At 35.9% G+C, this 21,532-nt stretch overlaps 1 protein-coding gene across 8 annotated transcripts in view; it reads right to left on the bottom strand.

Annotated features, from left to right (window-relative positions):
* Positions 1-2,394: 2,394 nt before the first annotated feature.
* STAG1 (STAG1 cohesin complex component) overlaps positions 2,395-21,532 on the bottom strand; it is a 209,895-nt gene continuing 190,757 nt past the window's right edge. For all 8 annotated transcript variants that reach the window (XM_070946333.1, XM_070946336.1, XM_070946334.1 and 5 more), the window contains 10 exons: positions 19,930-20,069; positions 18,888-18,989; positions 17,433-17,581; positions 16,442-16,570; positions 14,854-15,059; positions 11,304-11,475; positions 8,159-8,269; positions 5,109-5,223; positions 4,671-4,751; positions 2,395-4,590 (listed from right to left, as the gene is read on the bottom strand). In XM_070946333.1, coding sequence (XP_070802434.1) covers positions 4,567-4,590; positions 4,671-4,751; positions 5,109-5,223; positions 8,159-8,269; positions 11,304-11,475; positions 14,854-15,059; positions 16,442-16,570; positions 17,433-17,581; positions 18,888-18,989; positions 19,930-20,069 — 1,229 coding nt within the window. In that variant the 3' untranslated portion in view covers positions 2,395-4,566. The remainder of the gene's footprint in view (positions 4,591-4,670; positions 4,752-5,108; positions 5,224-8,158; positions 8,270-11,303; positions 11,476-14,853; positions 15,060-16,441; positions 16,571-17,432; positions 17,582-18,887; positions 18,990-19,929; positions 20,070-21,532) is intronic.

Here is a 21,532-nt window from a genome sequence, read left to right on the forward strand (position 1 = left end):
GACACGGCAGAACTAAAGAATAATTACAGAATACTAGAACCCTTTTGTAAAAATACATGAATCTTACACCATAAAAGCGAGAAGTTTGTTCCTCTAGTGAAAATGTCAATTTCCTGAAAAGCTAGATCACACTGATGTCTCAATTCATGGACTATCACTGTGGTCCTAGAAAACCAAAACCAAGAGCTGGAAAGTTGGTGGTTCATATGGATGTACAGATAGCCAAGTTACAGGTAAGCAGTTTATTATTTTCATCAAGATTTCTCTGCATCAAAAATATGGGAGAGTAAATAGAGTGAGGAAAAGGAGTTCAATTAAGATATCATGAACAATAAGGCAGCATTCCTAAACTCTGCATTTAGTTTGAACATCTAGTTGGTTTTAGTTTACAAAATGGCAGTATCAGGATAGGGGATAACCCCAATGAATGCAGTCAACATAACTGTTGCTCTAGTGCTGTGATGGCGAACCTATGGCATGTGTGCCATGCAGAGTCCTTTCTGTGGGCACACCAGCCGTCGCTCCAGCCGAGCTCCAGTGCACATGTGCATGCACCTCCCGCCAGCCAGAGGGTCTGCTGTGCATGTGGAGGACATGTGCACGCATGCGCAGGGACACGTGCACACATTGCATTTTGGGGGTTTGAGTGTGCTCCCCCTCCCGCACCCCGTTTTGGGCCTGGAAGCCTTCTGCACCAACCTGGAAGCCAAACCGGGGCTCTGGGGCGCCGCACAAGGCCCCCAGCACCACATTTTGGCTTCCAGGTTGGTGCAGGCCCAAAATGGGCCATGGGGGGCCTCATGTGGTGTCCCCGTTTGGCTTCTAGGCTGGTACAGGAGGCTTCTGGAAGCCTCCTGCACCAACCTGGAAGCCAGAACGGGGCACGGGGTGTGTGACGCATGCGTGGGGGGGCAGGGTGCATGCATAGAGGATGCACATGCATGGGGTGGGGGCGCATGTGTGGGGGCAGGCATTTTGGGGGTTTAGGCACGCCCGCACTTTGGGCACTTGGCACCAAAAAGGTTAACCATCACTGCTCTAATGGAACAGGCATGAACATGGATGGTACTCGGAACTATGCAGATAAAACAATGTAACAATAGTAATAGTAGCAACAATCTAATGAGTAACATAGTAACAGGGAGTCCATAATAACACCTCTTAAGCCTGTCCTGGCTAACATGGAAATCGGAAACTAGGCTATGTTAGTACAAACTAGAATATAAAAATAAGAATGTGGCTATAAGATAACCTTGCCTTCATGCCATGATATAGAGTGAGCCATTTCTAAAGCTACATAATTCACTATCACATCATATAAATATAAAGGTGTTAAAATTACCACTTTCGAAGATAAAAAAATAGAACAAAACGTTACCTGAGGATTTGAAAGATGTGGCATTAGCACAACAGAAAAGCTCCACCAAGCAGCAATTTTTGTTCAATTATACACACAATCATTTGTACAAAAAAAATCATTTTTTAAAAAAGTTGACAATTCTAAAATCAAATCAATTGACTATGATGAAACTGGTACTTTTCTTTTAATGGCAGAGAGGCCATTTGCTGTACAAAAATGGGATTGGATAGATACAATGCTGGCTGAATCAAGGTATAAATATGGGATGGGAGGAATTATACTTGGCAACAGTACGCATGAAGAATATCTACAGATAGTGGAAAATCAGCTGAACATGAACCAAACTTCTGATGGCCTGCTATTCTTCTCCCACTCCCTCAAAAAAGGAAATACAACCCCAGGCACTATCAACAAAAATATAATGAAAAGCATGAAAATCACTCTTCTATATGCTGCATCAGAATCTTCCAAGAACATTGTATCCAGTTTGGGGTACCATAAAGTCCATAAACAAGCCACAGTACCTTTACAGGAAAATAATTATTATAACCTAACTCTGAGGGTGGTCAAAAGTTAAATACCAAAAGATAAAAATGTAGTCGATCATTCAATCAAAAATTAATAAAGGGAATGAACCAAATAACTTAAAAGATGGAATAAATATGGAAAACTCTGGAAGAACAATGGTCTACTTATTACCTAAAAGGGATTTCTTACAATGTTACTATATGATCTGGCTTTTAATAAGGAAATACTTCCTGTGAAAACTGAGCTACAGAATGTTCCAGAGCAATAGTATGCCCAAATTCCACATCTGTGATACAGAGGGATCATAAACATTTTTTGTTTTCACTGAAAAAGAAAACAATATTATATTTTCCTAGAAATGGGCATGCAGTAACATAAGTAATCATGACAAGTGCAATGAATCCAGCTTTTCAAGCTTCACTATAAGATTTTTTTTAAATGGAAGGCAAACGGAGGAGAAAGCACTAGTTTGAAATGCTTTTGTGGAAAGGACTCTACTGGACATATGATTTTGAGGAGTTTATTAAAGGAAAAGTGAAGCATCAGTTTTAAATTGTACAAAAGGAAAAAAACCCTCATGTTGTAAATGTACAATTTACAGAATTACTAGCAAAACCAATCAAGGAGACACATTTAAAAAAACCCTACTGACTGAAAACTAAACTGGAAACCCATTGGAGGTAACTTGCTTGCAAACAGCTTTTGTTTCACAGAATTCTGTAATGATCAATGACATTTCAGTTTTTCATCTTAAGGGTGATGGGGCGCAAGACTTGCCTATGTTGGGTTCAAACCAAGGACAGCATGATTCTGCCCATCAAACTGAAGGGCTACTTGCAATAATTTTTACCACTTTTTCAAGAGAACTTGTACTTTGTCCTGAAGCACCAGCCCAGTGACGTTAGCAACTTTAAAATTTCTAAACAGCTACATTAAAGGAATGGCTGAATTAGTGGGTCAAATGTTTTTGGTAATCATAATTTTGAGACAAGTACAAATATTAGAGGTAAAAGTCTCAACTGCTAAATGAAAGTAGCATTATTTGATCTTAAAACTTTAAGTTTTAACAGATATGCATTAAATATAATTTAAATTCATTAAAGGACCTTTTAAAAAGAGAGAAGACTACAGTTGTTTTGCACTTGTTATATAAAAGCACTTCTACAGTGGATGTATCAAATATGAGTTAAGGTCAGCTTCTGAGTTTCTTACATTCAAATTCCCCCAAAAGAGGAAAAAAGAGATTATTAGTCTGGCCTCATTTTAACAGATGTTCTTATTAGCTGGAGCTACGCTCACAAGAAGTGAAGAAAAAATCCTTTAACTACATTACCAGCTACCAGGAAGAATTGTAATATTTAAGCAGAATAAAAGACCAGATCACTGAACACCATGGAAAATTTCTTAGAACAATGATTCAGCTTATTACTTTTTGGATTGAACTGCTTAAAGATCATATAGTAATTACTCTTAATAATGCACAGTTAACACTGAGACTGTAGCTGTATTCCATTGTAAGCTTAAAACGTCACCATCTAAATACAATTTCTATGCAGCACATACAATAAATCTAATTGGCAAAATTAATTTACAAAAATAGCACAAAAGGATATTTACGGCATGGAAAGATAAACACTTCTCTATGGTACAGTTAAAATTGCTTTGAAAATGTAAGTGTCCTGTCCCGCTCCTGTCCCACCCGCACCCCCACTTTTCCCTTTGTGATTTATGCTTCATAAGAAAGTTGCTGCTTTTGTACCTCAGGTCTGATGAGGAGTGAAATAGGTAGTAGAAACAGCAAATAGATTACTGTAGAACCACTGGTTTATTTTACTGAGAATATTTTATTTGCTGGTATAAGTTGCTAAAAATGCACAGAACAAGTACCAATAGAAAATGTGCTGTTTGTGTGTTCCCCTAGTGCTATATAAAATGAATGTTACACAGCATCTGTTGGAAAAGTGGCTTCATGGACATCTCTTATTTTTATGCCCCATTATAAATAAAAATAAATCTTCTCAGAAGTATAAAATCTGTTTTTTTTTTCTTTTCAGAATCTGACTTTTTGGCAGAGATGCACACATCTGACTTCTAACATCTTTTGTAAGACTGTTCCGCTCTCAATGGTCAGAGAAGATCTAGAAGTGTACCATACTGCTAGTCATATTCAGTGTGTTTAACAACACTTCTCCAACCAGGATGGCTTGCTGATTAGCATCGCTGCTGGTCAATGGCTGACAGGCATAAATTTAATAAAAATGGCTAGCTTCTAAAACATAAAAAGGCAAATGTTAAAACATTTTGAAGTTGTACAGCAGAAAAATAAAGTTAAAAAGTTTTGTTTTCATTCAATGTTTTCTGAAAACATATGTAGAACTGTATAGTCTTAATTTAAAAGCTTCTCCCTATCCAAGAAAAAAACTTGTATTAGGACTGTCAAGGACAGAGAAAATAAATGATTTGTAGGTCAGCCTTTCTGAGTTGACTGATTGGCCAATATTTGTTTCATTCAGAAGCTCCTCTTCTCTGTCATTACAAAAAGGAAATGACCTTAATCATTTGGTTAAAAATCAAACCAAATCACATCAAAATGTGGTTTTAATATTAGCTATCACAGTATATAGGCCTTGAGCTCTAAAGAACAGAGTTCCAAATTTGTATAATGTCTTCACCAGATTTTAGAACATTGGCATTCCAAATCCCTAGAAAATACAATGGAAAATAAAGTTAGGCTGTAGAAAATTATTCATTAAATCACAAATAATATTGTTCAAAAGCTTACTGAATCATCTTCAATGATAGCTGCAGAATCAAAAAAATCTGGCCTCAATTCAGCTCTTTCCCGTCGGTTCCTTGAAGGAGGCTGTAAAGAAAGTCTTTGTCAGTTGAGTTTAGGCATATACATTTATATTTGTACCAATCCTTTATACAGATCATTTTAAACTAAAAAAGATGAAAGAAGTTGTGAGAATTCAAACCCATGATTTTATATTATAAGCTTTAAAGGTTCCAAGGCTGAAATAACAACATGAAAAACACCTATCTATATATTGGTTGACAGGCCCATAAGAAAATAATTGTTTCAATAATTATTTCTCACCCACTTCACATTATAGCAGGATACTTAGACAGTGCTATTTATATGATTTTAAGTTTTTTAGTTTTAGTGGTAGCCACATTTTTAACAAAAAAAAAAAATTGTAATGATAAAATTACTGACCAAATCAATAACCATGGTATCTTCGAATTCTTCATTCATATCCTCGAGCTGACCTCGGGAAGACATCATTACATCTTCAAAGATGGGCTCAGCATCATCCTCCATGAGACCCCGCCTTGTTGGGAGACAGGAGAAATACAAAAAGATGAATAATGAATAACAAAGTCTGACATACCAGATTTATTTACTTATTTACTTATGCTAAGGGAAATTCCTTTCTCTCCTTCCTTTTATGCTGGTTTTCAAATCTGCTAAAGAGGGTCTTTGACTCCCTGAAAAAGAATTAGCATGGGAAGATGTATAGAAGGAAAATAGACAGCTCATCCATCAGTCATGTTTATTCTGCTGAGAAACTACTGAACATAATACTCTTGAATATTTTTAAATATATCAGTAGATATTGACTGAAGGACATTTATTTATTTATTTATTTATTTATTTATTTATTTATTTATTTATTTATTTATTTATTTATTTATTTATTTATTTTTATTATTATACTGCCCTTCTCCCGAAGGACTCGGGGTGGTGAACAGCCAGCAGAAAAAATACAGAAAATACAAAAATTAAAACAATATTAAAAACCAATTAAATTAATTTGGCCCACAGTTAAAACACCCCCATACTAAAAACCCATAATTTAGCAATTTAAAATTAAAACAATTTAAAAATATGGTCAGGTCAGCCCAGCTTGATGAAACAAAAACGTCTTTAAGGCATTACATTTACATTTACATTTTATTAAATTTGTATACCGCCCTACTCCCGAAGGACTCAGGGCGGTGAACAGCTATAAAATAAAACATATAGATACAAAATTTAAAATAGAGATAAAACTAATTAAATAAATTTGGCTGAACCATTTTAAAACCCCAATAAATTAAAACCAAATTTAAAATTTCCATTTAAAAAGAGGAAAAATTTAGGTCAGGCCAGCTTGATGAAATAGGAACGTCTTAAGCGCGCGACGGAAGGTACGCAGATCCGGAATCCTCCGTATCTCTGGGGGGAGCTCGTTCCAGATCATAGGTGCCCCTACAGAGAATGCTCTCCCCCTGGGGGCCGCCAGTCGACATTGTTTGGCCGACGGCACTCGGAGGAGCCCCTCTCTATGGGAGCGTACTGGTCGGTGGGAGGCTATTGGTGGCAGCAGGCGGTCTCGTAAATAGCCAGGTCCTAAGCCATGGAGTGCTCTGAAAGTGATGACCAAAACCTTGAAGCGCACTCGGAAGACCACCGGGAGCCAGTGCAGCTCGCGCAGGAGAGGCGTTACATGGGAGCGCCACGTCGCTCCCATCACCACCCGCGCGGCCGCACTCTGCGCCAGTTGGAGCCTCCAAGTGCTCCTCAAGGGGAGCCCCATGTAGAGAGCATTACAATAGTCCAAACGGGAGGTGACGAGGGCATGAGTGACCGTGCGTAACGAGTCCCGATCCAGAAAGGGACGCAACTGGCGGATCAGGCGGACCTGATGAAAAATCCTCCCGGTCACGGCCGTCAAGTGCTCTTCTAAAGACAGCCGTGAATCCAGGAGGACACCCAAGTTGCGAGCCCTTTCCGTGGGGGCCAATGCTTCGCCCCCAATAGTCAGCGATGGCACCAGCTGACTATATCGGGACGTCGGAAAACACAGCCACTTGGTCTTGGATGGGTTGAGCCTGAGCCTGTTTCTCCCCATCCAGATCCGTACGGCCTCCAGGCAGTGAGACATCACTTCAAGGGCATCGTTGGGGTAGTCTGGGGTGGAGATGTACAGCTGGGTGTCGTCAGCGTACTGATGGTACTCCACCCCAAAACCACGGATGATCTCGCCCAGTGGCTTCACATAAATGTTGAACAAAAGGGGCGAGAGGACCGATCCTTGTGGCACCCCACATATAAGGGGCCTCGGGGTCGACCTCTGCCCCCCTGTCAACACAGACTGCGACCGGTCGGAGAGAAAGGAGGAAAACCACCGTAATACAGTGCCTCCCACCCCCAACTCTTCCAACCAGTGCAGCTTGATACCATGGTCGATGGTATCAAAAGGCATGGCGGAAAGTGTGCAGATCTGGGATCCGCCATATCTCCGGGGGCAACTCGTTCCAGAGGGTCGGTGCCCCCACAGAGAAGGCTCTCCCCCTGGGGGCTGCCAGCCGACATTGTTTGGTCGACGGAACCCTGAGGAGCCCCTCTCTGTGGGAGCGTACTGGTCGGTGGGAGGCTACTGGCGGCAGAAGGCGGTCTCGTAAATACCTGGGCCCTAAGCCATATTGGAAAGCTTGGTTTTTGTTTTTGTTTTTTTTGCTTTAATTTAATTGTTACTGTCACTGTCCCCATAAGCTACTTTTAGTTTAGTGGTTACGGTTCTGGATTTTAAACTGGGAGACTACTCTATTTTCTCCCAGAATAGCCTCTTACTGTGGAGGAAATAATGGACCCAAAAAGTTTTACTTGTATGAAAGATCAAAAACACACTCCCTCACTTGGCCTTTAAATATAGTACCTAAATTCCTAGGGAAATTAGTTATTTAGCTTCATGAATTTCTCAGCTACAAATTTCTAATGAGAGTTAGAATTGTTCAGATTCTTGGAGCTGTAAAGGCTTATTCTTAATTCTGCTTATGTCACATTCAAAACACTTAGGGGATTTTTAAAAAAATTGGTTTGGGGGTGGTGGTCTTGTTCTGAACTCAGAACACAGTTCCCATTATAGGCATATCCTAACTTAGAAATTCTATTTTCAGTGCAATTTAGACTTGCTTTGATATTTAAAATTTGTTTTAAGTAAATACTTTATATTATAAATACTTTGTATTTTTATATTTTAAACTTTATATGTATAAATATTCAAATATTTGTAAATATTTGTAATAATATTTAGACAAATATTTTGTTCCACAAGATGCAGATATTTCATAATTTTGGCTAGCGTGCTCCAGAATCAAGGTATTAAAGACAATCCGAAATATATGTTGTTTCATACAGTACAAATTAGAGAAATATTTATCCATTAATTGTTAAAATAATAAGACACTTAAATGTATTCCTGGCTCCTACTGAATACTTACACTGTATGTCTCACACCACTTCTTCCTTTCATGTAGTTCATTCCCGTCCTGTCCTTTCGACTTAAATCTTCCAATTTCTGCTGACCCAACCAAGATATTTGCATCTGAGGACTTAAGAGTAAATTTAGAAAATCATAATATGAAGATTTAATTTTAACATTATTTTAATGTTACCTCACAATGAAAAACTATTTAGTTGTTTCAGAATAGGATCAGGGATCTTATACTTACATCCTTATGCTTGTAACTCATTGAATAAACTAAACAAACAAACTAAACAAATCACTATATTGTTTTAATTATTTGAGAGTAAGTAGGGAGGATAACCACATGTAAGTGCTCCTTTGGGATAACAGACTGGTTATAGTAATGTAATGAGCTAAGTGTAAATACTGAAATCTGCTAATTTTTATCATCACTAAATATTAAGTAATTTGTCTGAATTTGACATCTGAGAATTGGTTATAGTTTTTTAAAAGATCATCTGTGAATATAGAGATACTGTATACAGTATTTGCACCTGTGCAATATCTTCTTTGGAAAATTCTACAGTTTAAGGACTGTTTTCGCAGGATTTCTGCTGCCATGTAATATACATAAAGACATAAAGGCTTACTCCTCATGTCATTGACCATCTTTGGTGGTAGTTCCTTTGACCACTGTCATGGATCTACTACCCCCAGGCCCCTCTCCAAATGTGATTTCAGAGGAAGAGGGAAAGCTTGACTCTGCAGAGGAAATTGTGGAGCCGAGTATTGGTCAGGATTGGGATTCAGAGAATGCTAGCCTAATAAAGCAGCCTCAGCTGGGTTGATCGGATGAGCAATAGGCTAAGGTTGAGTGAGGTGAGCCACAGCTGCAACAAGTTGGCAAGGAAGCTCCTCCTCCTGATCCAAGGACACATAGAGCAGAGAGGAGACAAATACAATACTGGTCAACTAGACTACTCATGGAGAGACAACCTCATCTCTCATGAAGGGCTGCACTGGCATTGCCTACTCATAAAAGCACTGGCTGTCCAAATGCTTAACTGTAGGATCAAAAAACCGCAGAAACCTCTTAACTGGTGCATGAAAAGTAGCACTGTTCTCATAATATTAGTCCTGATAATAATAAAATAAGGTTTTCATAATGCTTATGGAGATGAAGAATGAAAAAACATGAATCCCACATGAGCAAGCACAGCAAATAAGAACTGTTTCCATGCAAGCATTCTGTGTGGATGGCTTTCTGATCAAAATAAACATTTGTTTTATTTTATCCCAATGCCATTAGATTTTCTTGGCAGACAGGTTGAATGTAGTGAGATCTGGATAACAAAATTAGAATAAAATTTGGCTCAATAAGAGATTGGGAATAACTGGGAGATGCTGGTAATGATGTTGGGACAGACCTACTATAGAAGTAAACCAAGGTAGGCATGGCCACTGTGAAGAATGAGGATATGCACTTCAATCAGTTTTGATATTGTATAATTAGAAGAAAAAATGGAAGCAGTGCCTTTCCACTTCTACAGAAATACATCTGGTAGAGAACGTATACCATAAACATCTCTACTGTAACACTTCATGCAATGGTGATTATGTGGTGATTAATGGGATAGTTATGATCCAGGAATTCCTAGGGATATGGATCAACACCGGGCCGCGGCATGCCAGAAACCAGGCCATGCAAACAAGCAAAACCCGATCCGTGGGATGCAGGCAGCATGTGAAACAAAAAAACCCTCTCTCCTGTCCCTGCTGCCCAAAATGTTGGGGGCTGCTGCACTAAATATTCTGCTTGTAAACATACAAATCTATCTATGTAGCAGTGGTTTAAACTTTTGTATTGTATGTAGAGGACAATCTGTGTTTTCATTAAAGAAACCCTCAACCTCAAATAGAAGAGCTTCGCACTAGCCTCTTGATTTAATCATGAAGATTGGAACTACATGTCTCCAAAGAGTTATGATTACTGATATCCTCTGACTTTCATGCCTGTCAGTATTAATTTGTTGCTTTGCCACTGCAGGCCTAAGGCATAAATATATAGCCAATTTCTCTGCTATCATCTAGCAACTATAGAAAAAGTAATCAATTTTTCCCTGGGGAAGTGCTGGTAGTCAGCCAATTACAATTAGTAATTTTTATCTGTGCAGTATGTCAATCTCATTATCCCCATTCTATCGCCTCCTTATTTACAGACACTATGTGTGAGATTTTCTTGGGATTTTGCTAGCTCCATAATACTGGAATTTGCTATCAGATGGAGGACCAAATATTTACACTGATCCCTAACATGATGAAAAGTTTCAATGACACAGAGATGGTTCATTAAATATTAGTCAACTTAAAAGTGCAGGCATGATAAGCGTATAAGGCAAGATCCTGCAGTTCCTGATTATCTATAGCCAAGCATATTAGCTAGTTGAACTCCTATCTTCACTTACTGGAGAAGCTGTAAAGGAACCTTTTGAAACAAAGTATGAAATGTCAGATTCATAATACCTCTCACTGAAGAATTTCTAGGAATTGGTACCAGTAGCTAGGTGAGAAATATCCTTATGGGGACAGGGAATTAAGATAGCTGTGAGCATATATAGAAAAATCTGTCTTTGGTTCACCTTTAGAATGCACTCTAGAATACAGGTGACATATGGAAGACATATGGTCTTATCCTAGTCTGGGCCTCCTCTGTTGGGTGGGAGACTAATGTAGTAGAGAAAGAAATTTGGCAACTATGATATCAATAGATAGCACTGATTGGTTGTTGTTGTTAAGTTGTGTCCAACTCTTCAGCTCCCGTGTCTTCCCCTGTCTCCTGGAATTAATTACAATGGAAATGTTTCTTTTCTTGTAGTGGTCTTAAAGGTGGCAATAGGTACCAGTAGCTAGAAGGGGATGTTTTCAACTATGGGTGCCTCTGGAAAATGAAATGATATCTAATTGCTCTAGTTTTATTTTTAAAATAGCAGTCCCCAACATTTCTAGGCTGTTGCCTGGGGGTTGGGGACCCCGTTTTAAAACATTCTGAACTTCACAGAATGACTGCATTTGAATAATTACACTTTCCTAAATCTAAGATATTTTTGTTGAAATCTTAATTTCAGCAGTATTTTAATATTAATTTCCTATTATTGAAGAAATATTTCATTGGTACATACTTGTTTAAAAAATCTTGTTCAGATCCAGGTTCTGACTCATGCTCTGGTATTTGCTCTCCAATTTGTCGAGTGTTTTCTCTCAACACTGTTGATGTGAGCTGAGGTGTTTGTAGAGCACCTGGGGTCTGGATGGTGTCATTTCTATTCAGCCACGAGCCTTCAAGATTCTCATCTGATATATAACAATAAATTATTATAGTAAGCAATTTTGTACAATTATGTGGTTAACAGTATATAGATTGGAACAGATTTTTTTTTTAAAAAAGTCAAACTCTAATTTTCTATTTAATTTAACATTAAGATGAATTTATGTAGCAACTTTTCCAGATTTTATTCCAATAAACACATCAACCTTAATTTATTATTGGTTAATTAATAAAGCAAGCAACTAATGAAATGCAATTCCAACAGGAAAAAGCTTATTAAATATAATGCAGCATACACACATACACACACTGCATTCAGAAAGTATTCAGACCCCCTTCACTTCTGTTAATTTTTTTTGTTGCAGCCTGATTCTATAGTAGTTGAAATTCATTTTTTTCCTCATTAATCTACACTCAGTACCCATTATGACAAAGTGAAAACAGAATTTTAGATATAGGGTGTGTGTGTCTGAATACTTTCTGAATGCACTGTAGGTGTGGGTATTATATATGTGTGTGTGTGTGTATATGTGTGTGTGTGTATGCCTAAATCCATAATTAGAAAATAATCTCCCAACAAAATAAATGAGAGTTAATGTGAGGGAAGAGAAACTGGAAGTTGCTTGGACAAACTGAAGAATGTGGAGTAACACTAGAGGGAAGTACGGTGGTTGGTGGAATATTAGAGAATGTGGAAGCGAATACAACAGGATGACAGCTGAAAAAATAATGAAAGAATGATATTATACGGCAAAAGAAAAATGTGGAATGATTTTATTGGAAATGAATGAAGAAGGCTGAAGAAGAGTTCCAGCAAATGAAAAAGAATTAAAAATAAAACTATGGAAGAGAAGAATTAGTTTATTATGCATGCCTGAAAAAATATTTAGCAGAATTCTAACTGAAAGCACGTTGAAGATACATAGCAAATGCAGCAAGTAATTGAGAAATGTAAATGTGAGAAGCAAAGTTTATTGTATATTTCTTCATTTTACAAAAATATGAAAAAGTGAAAAGATCTGAATTATGCAAAGCTTTGAATTATATTCATGCTTTGCATGAATATGGAATTGAAATTTGGTTGCTTATGTAAAAATGCAGTGTATCATGGACATACATCATGTTTTAAAGTAAATATAATGCTTAATGAATAGTTCAGCAGGAAGCATTAAAAGAAAGATCTTGGGGCTGTTTAATATATTTTGGAATAAATATTTAAGAAATATTTGTGATGACATCAGACCATTTTAGTTGGAGATGTGAATATGGGTGCATTTCTGCATGCAGATGCTGCTCCCTTGTATGAGAATCTGAATGATTTGTATTGAATGTTAAAACATATTTTACTTAAAGAGTGAATAATTGATGTAAGTAGATTAATTTGTGTACCTTTGTAAAATTTTTATAAAGCATGGGAAAATGTATGCAGAAATGTTGTGCAATGAGCTCTGTGGATGGTAATATGTAGCATATTGTCTGTTGTGAAGAATAAATACATCTGACAGCTGTAATTAGGGGGACCTTTTGTCAGGTTCGCCTGATTCGCCAGTTGCGGCCCTTTCTTGATCGGGATTCCCTGTGCACAGTCACTCATGCCCTCGTCACCTCTCGCCTTGACTACTGCAACGCTCTCTACATGGGGCTCCCCTTGAAGAAAACCCAGAGGCTCCAACTGGTCCAGAATGCAGCAGCGCGGGTAGTGATGGGAGCAGCATGGCACTCCCATGTAACACCGCTCCTGCGCGAGCTGCACTGGCTCCCAGTGGTCTTCTGGGTGCGCTTCAAGGTGTTGGTTATCACCTTTAAAGCGCTCCATGGCATCGGGCCTAGCTATCTTCGAGACCACCTGCTGCTACCGATGACCTCCCATCGTCCCGTGCGCTCCCACAGAGAGGGCCTCCTCAGGGTGCCATCAGCCAATCAATGTAGGCTGGTGACTCCCAGGGGGAGGGCCTTCTCTGTGGGGGCACCTACCCTCTGGAATCAGTTGCCCCCAGAGATAAGGAGAATCCAAGACCTTAGTGCCTTCCGCCGTGCCCTTAAAACCCACTTTTTCCAGCAAGCCGGGCTGGCTTAAGAAGAAATTTTAAATGTTTTAATTGGTTTGTATTTTTAATTTTGGGCCAAATTTATATATTTTAATTGTTTTTAATATTTGTATTTCATGTTTTTTCATTCTGGCTGTACACCGCCCTGAGTCCTCAGGGAGAAGGGCGGTATATAAATTTAAAAATAAAAATAAAAAATAAATAAATATTATTTAAAATAAATAAACACTGTTGGATAAAAAAGCATATTTCTGCCCACCTTGGAATGCTGAAAGAAGCATTGGTATTATAGGAGAAAAATAACTGCAATAGAAATGGGTTAATTAAAAACTATGTGAGGTCAAGAAGAGTTAAGATCTCAAAATAATAATAATAATAATAATAATAATAATAATAATAATAATAATAATCAGGCAATGAATGAATGTTAATTGAATAATAAAATGGGTTTGGTTACATGGGTTGAAGAGATTAGGATCAAATTGGGAAATCCAAAAATTCCAGACATGGCTAGATAGAATTTATAAGATACTCAAAAGAGAAAAAAGTGAAATGTTTTAAGCACAGAAAGCAATATATGAGTCTGTATGCATGTGGTAGAAACAAACATGGTTTTTTCAAGGCTAGAAATGAATGAAGAATAAACGTTATTGGTAGTAAATTACTTGCACTTAGGTTTTCTTTTCCAATTTTAATTGTTTTTACTGCTTACTCCTTTTCCATATTCTGCATTACACTTTATGCTAAAAGGCAATATCCTAATGTATCTTCTGCATAATTTAACTGCAAAGAACTACTAAGATCACAAATCTGTCTATAGTCCTTGACTTGCAACCATTTGTTTAGTGACTGTTCAAAACTCTTAACGGCACTAAAAAAAATTAATCGTGACACATTTACCACCGTTGCAGCATCTCCATGGTCACATGATGAAAATTCAGGCACTTGGCAACTCGCTCGTATTTATGATGATGCGACCGTCTAACAAGCAAAGTCAATGGGGAAGCCAGATTCACTTTACAACTATGTTACTAGCTTAACAGCTGCAATGATTCACTTAACAACTGTGGCAAGAAAGGTCATAAATTGGTGCAAAACTCATGTAACAACCATCTCATTTAGCAACAGAAATTTTGGGCTTGATTGTGGTCATGAGTCAAGGACTACCTGTATTGTTTTATTTCTGTCCGAGAAAAGCATTAATGAAATAATATTTCACTCTGTTGTTAAGATACACTGGTTCAAAAACAAATGTTAGCTTAATTTTCAGAAACTATTTGAACCAAATAAAATCATGAATAAGTCATTTTATTTAACATTCTGACTACAATACATAATCTTTAAAGGCACATTTACCTTCAACTCTTTTCTTATGAAGAGGAGGTCGACCTTTCTTATTTCGGACAGAAGAAGTTTTGCTACTGCTGCTTCCACTATTCACGGACATCCTATCGTCCTCACCACCTGTCACTAATGAATTTCTATAGGAAATCAATGGAAGCCATACATCTTCCCTCCTTTCCATCATTTGTTCTGTTAGGAATTTCTCCAAATATGTGTGACTGGGTAGGAAAAGAGAAAGAGAGAAGAGTATAAACAAATGACTAAAATAGCTAGCTATAGCTACAATGTAACTTCTATTTTAAATAGTTATTAGTTCCTTGCATTAGGATTATCTATAATCTATACTCCTGATTTAAGAGTTAGATCTGCTCTGATTTTCTAGGGGGCTAGAAATATAACTCAATTATTTGTGGATAAAAATATATTCATCAGACACTACATACATGCTATTTATTTTCAAGGCTAACATTATAGCAGCTTAACGAAACATATTAATTTACATAAGAATTGATTGAATAAAACTATTAAATCTAAATGATCAAGAAATATGAAATTAAATGGACATGTACGTATTAAAAGATGTATTCCAGAAGAACACTCTAAAGCCTTCAGAACACAATTGCAAATGACTCTATTTCAAGACCACAGAAGTGAAAGCTCAGATTTTTTAAAAAAGTCCTCCAGGTCTTTTTTTAACTCAACAAATTAAAATAGGATAACAGTATGAGAAAATAACTTCACACATATTGCACTGTATGCTCTCATAGTATAAAATGAATTTAGATCAGTAAATAGTGGTACGATATAACAAGGAATATCACATATATTTCTATTTTTGGGGGAGGGGAGGGAATGAAAAATAAATTGCAGAAATTTTACATCTATAACATGAGTAACATGAAAAATGATCTGGAAAGTACAGTCACAGAGTGATTTTATATACTTTCTTTTCCCATATGTCTGGATAAATTATAACAATAGAAATTATAACAAGCATAATTATTTTCTTCTAACATATAGTTTTATATGTCTCTAGATTTATTTATTATATTTATATGGCTGCCCATCTCACAAATGAGTCTGGCCAGTGTACAACAGATTTATTGAATGCTACAAGGCTTGACAAAGCCATAGGTGAAAATGCTTTTTTTTAAAAAAAAATATTTTCTGTCTAAGCAGCTACAAATGATTTTGTTTTCTTTGTAATATTTTTTTGTAGCAACTATTTTTAACACAAAATATACAGCACACATAACAGGCTAAATATAAGGAAAATTCATAATGTAAAATTTGATCTACAAAGACAGAGTCATGGAGGGGAAAAGATGGCATGTTTTTCTTATGCTAATAACCCCATATCTTAAGTTCTTTAGCAAAAGGGTTTTTTTCTTGCCAATAGACTTGTTGGGAAGACGGCTTTTCTCCCAATTTAAAAGACAATCCTCGATGCCAATTTAAAAGACAATCCTCAATGCCAACACTTTCTTAAATAAATTTATAAAAATTGTAATTACTGTAGATGTACAATTAAACCAGACTTTTTACTTCGCATATCATTTATCAATAAAGTTGCTTACAATCAGCAAAATGTATTACTTACACAGTTTTCTTGTCCTGTCGTAATAATTTAGATGAAAATTCACTAAGTACTTCCAGGAAAGCAAGGTTAGGAGGTGGATATTCCTGTCCTTTTTGATTTTGATATTTAAATGCAAATTCTATGCCATCTCTGTAATAAGATATTAAGAACTAAATAACTGTGTCAAATGTTGTAAACTCTATACAAACTTCAAATAAAATACCAGGTGCAGTGAAAAAGGAAGGATGATTCAATGCATCACTATCCATATTCAATATAACATCCTAACATGCTACTACAAAGTTCAGGAAAGTTTCAACAACTGAATGGATTTTTAATTATATGTCAAAAAGTTAAGATTTAATGAAAAATTATTGATTTATCAGCAACCAAACAAACAAATGGCTGTCTTCAATATTAGAAATGTGGTGTGACCACAGATTTACAATCCTGGATTAAGTATCTGTGCTAGGTTTCACTTGATGAACTGGTTTTCCATAGATCTAAATGGACAGACTATTCAACATTATTTTTTGTAATCATGGTTAAATTACATGTTTAAATATCAGGGGGAAATTATTTTCACTAAATGTAATATATATTTTCATTGTATCCTCTTCCTCTTCCTGTTTTTGGTTTTTTCTTTTTAAATTTTTTTTTATAATTTTTCTTTTTAAATATTAAAACAATTTTAAAGCATTTATTACTTACACTAGAGGTCATACACATGTGATAAATAATATCCAGTGATTGCTATTTATGAATCATTTCTTCAAATTGCTTAGAACAATATACAATACAGAATGATGTTTAGAAAATGTGACTAATATTTAAACAATAAACTTTTATAACTATTTATTACAAAAGCCTAATTATTCTCTTAAGCACCAATGCAATCCCTCCCCTCTCTCACTCACACACTTAATAACACAACGTGTAGTGTTACTGGGCATATTTATACCCTATTTTAAAAAAGGCATTACTTGACTTCAACATATTCCTTGCCACTCACTTGTGTAACGTGGCTACGGCTTCTCTTGTCTTTATCTGGTCCAGACCAAAGGTAAGAGCAAAACGACGGGCCAGCTCCTTAATACCACTGACATGGGCAGATGTCCTGTCCAAGTTAGGACCTTGCTCTTGAACAAGCTCATTAAATAGCTGCAGAAAGAACTGAAAGTTCAAATCTTTACAGATATAGTGGCACATTCTATATCAATATTTAGGGCTTAGAACTGTGGTTTCCAACAGATCTTAGAAAAAAAACAAATGAATAATGGAAACTATCTGATAAACTTACCATATATATATATATATATATATATATATATATATATATATATATATATATATATATATATATATATATATATATATACATATATATATATATATATATATACATATATATATATATATATATATATATATATATATATATATATATATAAATTTTCTTATATGTATATGTATAGTCTACCCTTTTATGTGGAGATTAGTATGCAGGGCAGACTATTATAATGTTTGATTGCATTAATAACAATGTGTGATTTTTAGATTTTTCTTAATTAAGAGGCTTTCAGGTATTCCCTCAACATCATTTGTAAAATATGGACCTACATTTCAGTAAATGTTTATTAACAAGACTTGGATTGCCTTTGTTTTGTTAAAGAAGCCTCTCCGCCTTTTTTCTGATTCAGTTATACTCAGCAATGGGATTCAGTCATACTACCAAGTAACGGTTACTTGGTAGTAACTAGTATTTCCATCTTTCTCCCAAAGAGTAGTAATAACACTATTTGTAATATCGTTTTTCTCAATCTTCTTTAAAAAAAGAAAAAAAACGGGGAATCTTATCTAAGCTTGCAATGCAACAAGTTTTTAACTCATAACACTGACCCAAGTACTATATAATAAAATTATTTAAATTCGATAGTAAATATGCATCCTGAAGCTAATAGTTGGAGCACACTGTTTTTCTATTTTAACTGTATTGTATGAATTGTACAGCCTTTTTGTTCACATATATTTTGTCAAAATAAATCTATGATTAATTAAATTAATGTATTCCGAATGAGAATAAAGTGATTAAGATCCTGGGCTAGCATTGGAGAGATCCAGGTTATAGTTTAGTTCTAGGTGATACTGGGCCAGTCATTCTTAGTACAGCCTACCTCATAGAGTGGTTGTTATGGAGAAAAATAGCAGAATGTTGCCTTGAGCTCCTATAAGGAAGGGGGTGCTATAAATTAACAAATAAATAAAATATTTTTATGATGTAGTCCTGAACTGATCAAAATGACAATTTTTAATTGTTCTAGATTATTCAAATCAGAAATTCTGTAATAGTTTATAAATATTCATATTAAACTTTATCCTATGGTCACATGATAGCAACAGAATATATGAAGAAAGTTATTTGTATACAAGACACATTTAAGAATTAGTGGGGGCTAAATATTTTTACCTGCTGTAAACTGAGAATGAGAGTTTTTGCACATTGAATTTTATCGATTTGTCTTGTTTTACTCAATGTCTCCTTAATGATATCTCCATAGTCATTGTAGTACTAAAAGCAAGAAAAGAGCATATTTTAATTAACAATGCATTTAATTTTTATTGACTATCTTTTTCATAATCAATCTTTGATGTGAGGTTTTAGATTATTTTATCTAATAAACCATCCCTCCTACACTAGAATTAATAAATGCTAATTTTGAATAGTATTAAGCTGAATAGTTTTATACTGCCAACTGAATTTCTCTTTGTACAAAAGGAGAAGATTTTATGTATATAGAAAACCTCTATTTCATTATACTTCCATGCAAAGACCTAGGATCCAACCCGAAGTCAAGATAACTGCCATGCAGAAATAGTATGGTGGAATGCTAGTGTTAAAAAATAATGATCACTAACATAAAGAAATAAATCCAGTTACACCCAGTAGTACCTTAGTTAAGGGCCCAGGTTTGAAACTACCGCTGGCACAAAGCCAGCTGGGCAACTTTGGACCAATTATTCTTTTTCAACCCTAAGAAGAAGGCAATGGCAAATCATTTCTGATGATCTTGCCAGAAAAAGATTTGTTTAGGCAATTGTCAGGAATGAGGATCGACTCCAAGGCACAAAACAAGAATCATAAAGTAATATTTTTCATTTGTAGTGTTACAGAAATAATTCAATTGTAAATATTTTGGACAAAGTACTCAAGAACATTTAATAGGGAAAACATTATTCACTGGGAAAGAGTTAAAATTATAGACATATTTATAATGGAAGTTTTGCATTGGAAACTTTTCAATGATTCCTTCCTACTTAGTGCAGTTTTGAATACTTTATTTTATTTTGTTTGAGAGTATCTCTTCAACTCCAGCCAGAGTTAAGTAAATGGAGGATCATTTAAAAATGTATGCCTGACTTTTCATCAAAATGAAGTTAGCCTTAGATATATCCATATATTTTGGCAAACCTGATTTATTAGGACAAAGTAACAGAGCACAGAAACATACCTTCATGTAATGCTTGAAGATATCAGCTGCCGCATGCATGTCTACAATATCATAAATTATAAGTTTGCTAAAGGCAGCCAAAAGATTCCTTCTCTTGTGTAAAGCTTCAATTTTATTAGCTTCATCTTCTTCATCTCCCTCTAAACAATAAATGAAATAAAATAAAATATAGTTGCTTTTTAATGTCATTATTTCTCATTTACCTAATTGATACATTCTACAGTTCTCTAAAATATGATGGGATAGTTATGTTGTGATAGTTGTCAACTAGCAACAAGAGAAAGTTGCTAAAAATACCATACTGAAGTGTTCCTGGCCAAGATTTGATTGGCAGAATTTTTTCTAGATACTCAATTACATTTAGTCTCCCTGCCCCCTTTGCTCCTGAAACTACAGATAGTCCTCGAGGTACGAACCTAATGGAGCCTGTCCATAAGGTATGTAAGTAAAAAAATGCATTAAATGAATCAGACTCAATTTTACGATTTTTTAAAATTAAATTCATTATTATGAATTTAGCCATTATTATCATTAAATGGCTTGTTAAATGAATGAAGATCTGATTTACTATTTCCTCTGATTCATTAATTGATCACTGTTATGGTTAACAGAACTTTCCTGCCACCATCTAACGGCTGTTTCCAGTGCCGCAGAGGAACTAAATTGCCTCCAAGCAGGCTCGCAGAGCTCTCAGTTTGCAGTTGCTTTTTTAAAAAAACCATTTCCTGCTAGTCAAATTTCTTTAGACAGCTATCCAGAGTGGGATGAGGCGGTAGTTTACCCAACTCTCCATTTGCAGTTGCTTAAAAAAAAAAAAACTACTTGCCACTAATTAGCTTAAGAGTTTCCAGCCAGGCACCCAGAGGGAGATGGGGGAAGGATTTACATAACTCTTGGCTTGCAACAGTAACAAATGGGAGGGACCTTGAGGTCATCTAGTCTAACCCACTGCTTTCACAAGAGAGTATTTCTGATAAATGCCTATCCAGTCTCTTCTTATCTTCCAGTGATGGGGCACACACAACTTCTGGACGCAATTTAAATTTAAAACCTACAAATTACAATAATATACACTATCTCCAAAATAAAAGCAAGGAAACAGAATGTTATAGAATGCTTTATGTAGATGCTAGCTAGTATTTCTACAAGCAGTTTCCAGGCAAATGCAAACAAACTTTATCTTTGCAAAGTACTGTACTTACAACACAATTGTTTGCAAAATATAGTACTTAAAAAGCAAAGCAGTTCCCAAAGTGTTTACAAACAATACAGTGCTATAAAATAACAAAAAAAGAATACTTAAAAATACTTACAGAAGCAATTCTAGCACTCAATTCTAGCACTAGACCTTAAGCACACACAGCACCCCCCCCCAAAAAAAAACAAAACAAAACCAAACTCGCACTGCCTGCAAAAATCACGAGATCTTGTTTGGCTGTGACCAGGGACAAAAAAAGAAAAAACCTGCTGGCTTCAGGAAATTTTATGTCATAACCAGGGGTGGGTTCTACTTACCTTTACTACAGGTTCGCATCGTGCTCTCTCTCTCTTTCTGCGCATGCGCAAAAGCTTCTGTGCATGCGCAGATCACTTCTGATGAAGT

Source organism: Pituophis catenifer, unplaced genomic scaffold (assembly GCF_029215685.1).
Source record: "Pituophis catenifer annectens isolate HBS135680 unplaced genomic scaffold, rPitCat1.0.hap2 SCAF_6, whole genome shotgun sequence".
NCBI classification, from domain to species: Eukaryota; Metazoa; Chordata; class Lepidosauria; order Squamata; family Colubridae; genus Pituophis; species Pituophis catenifer.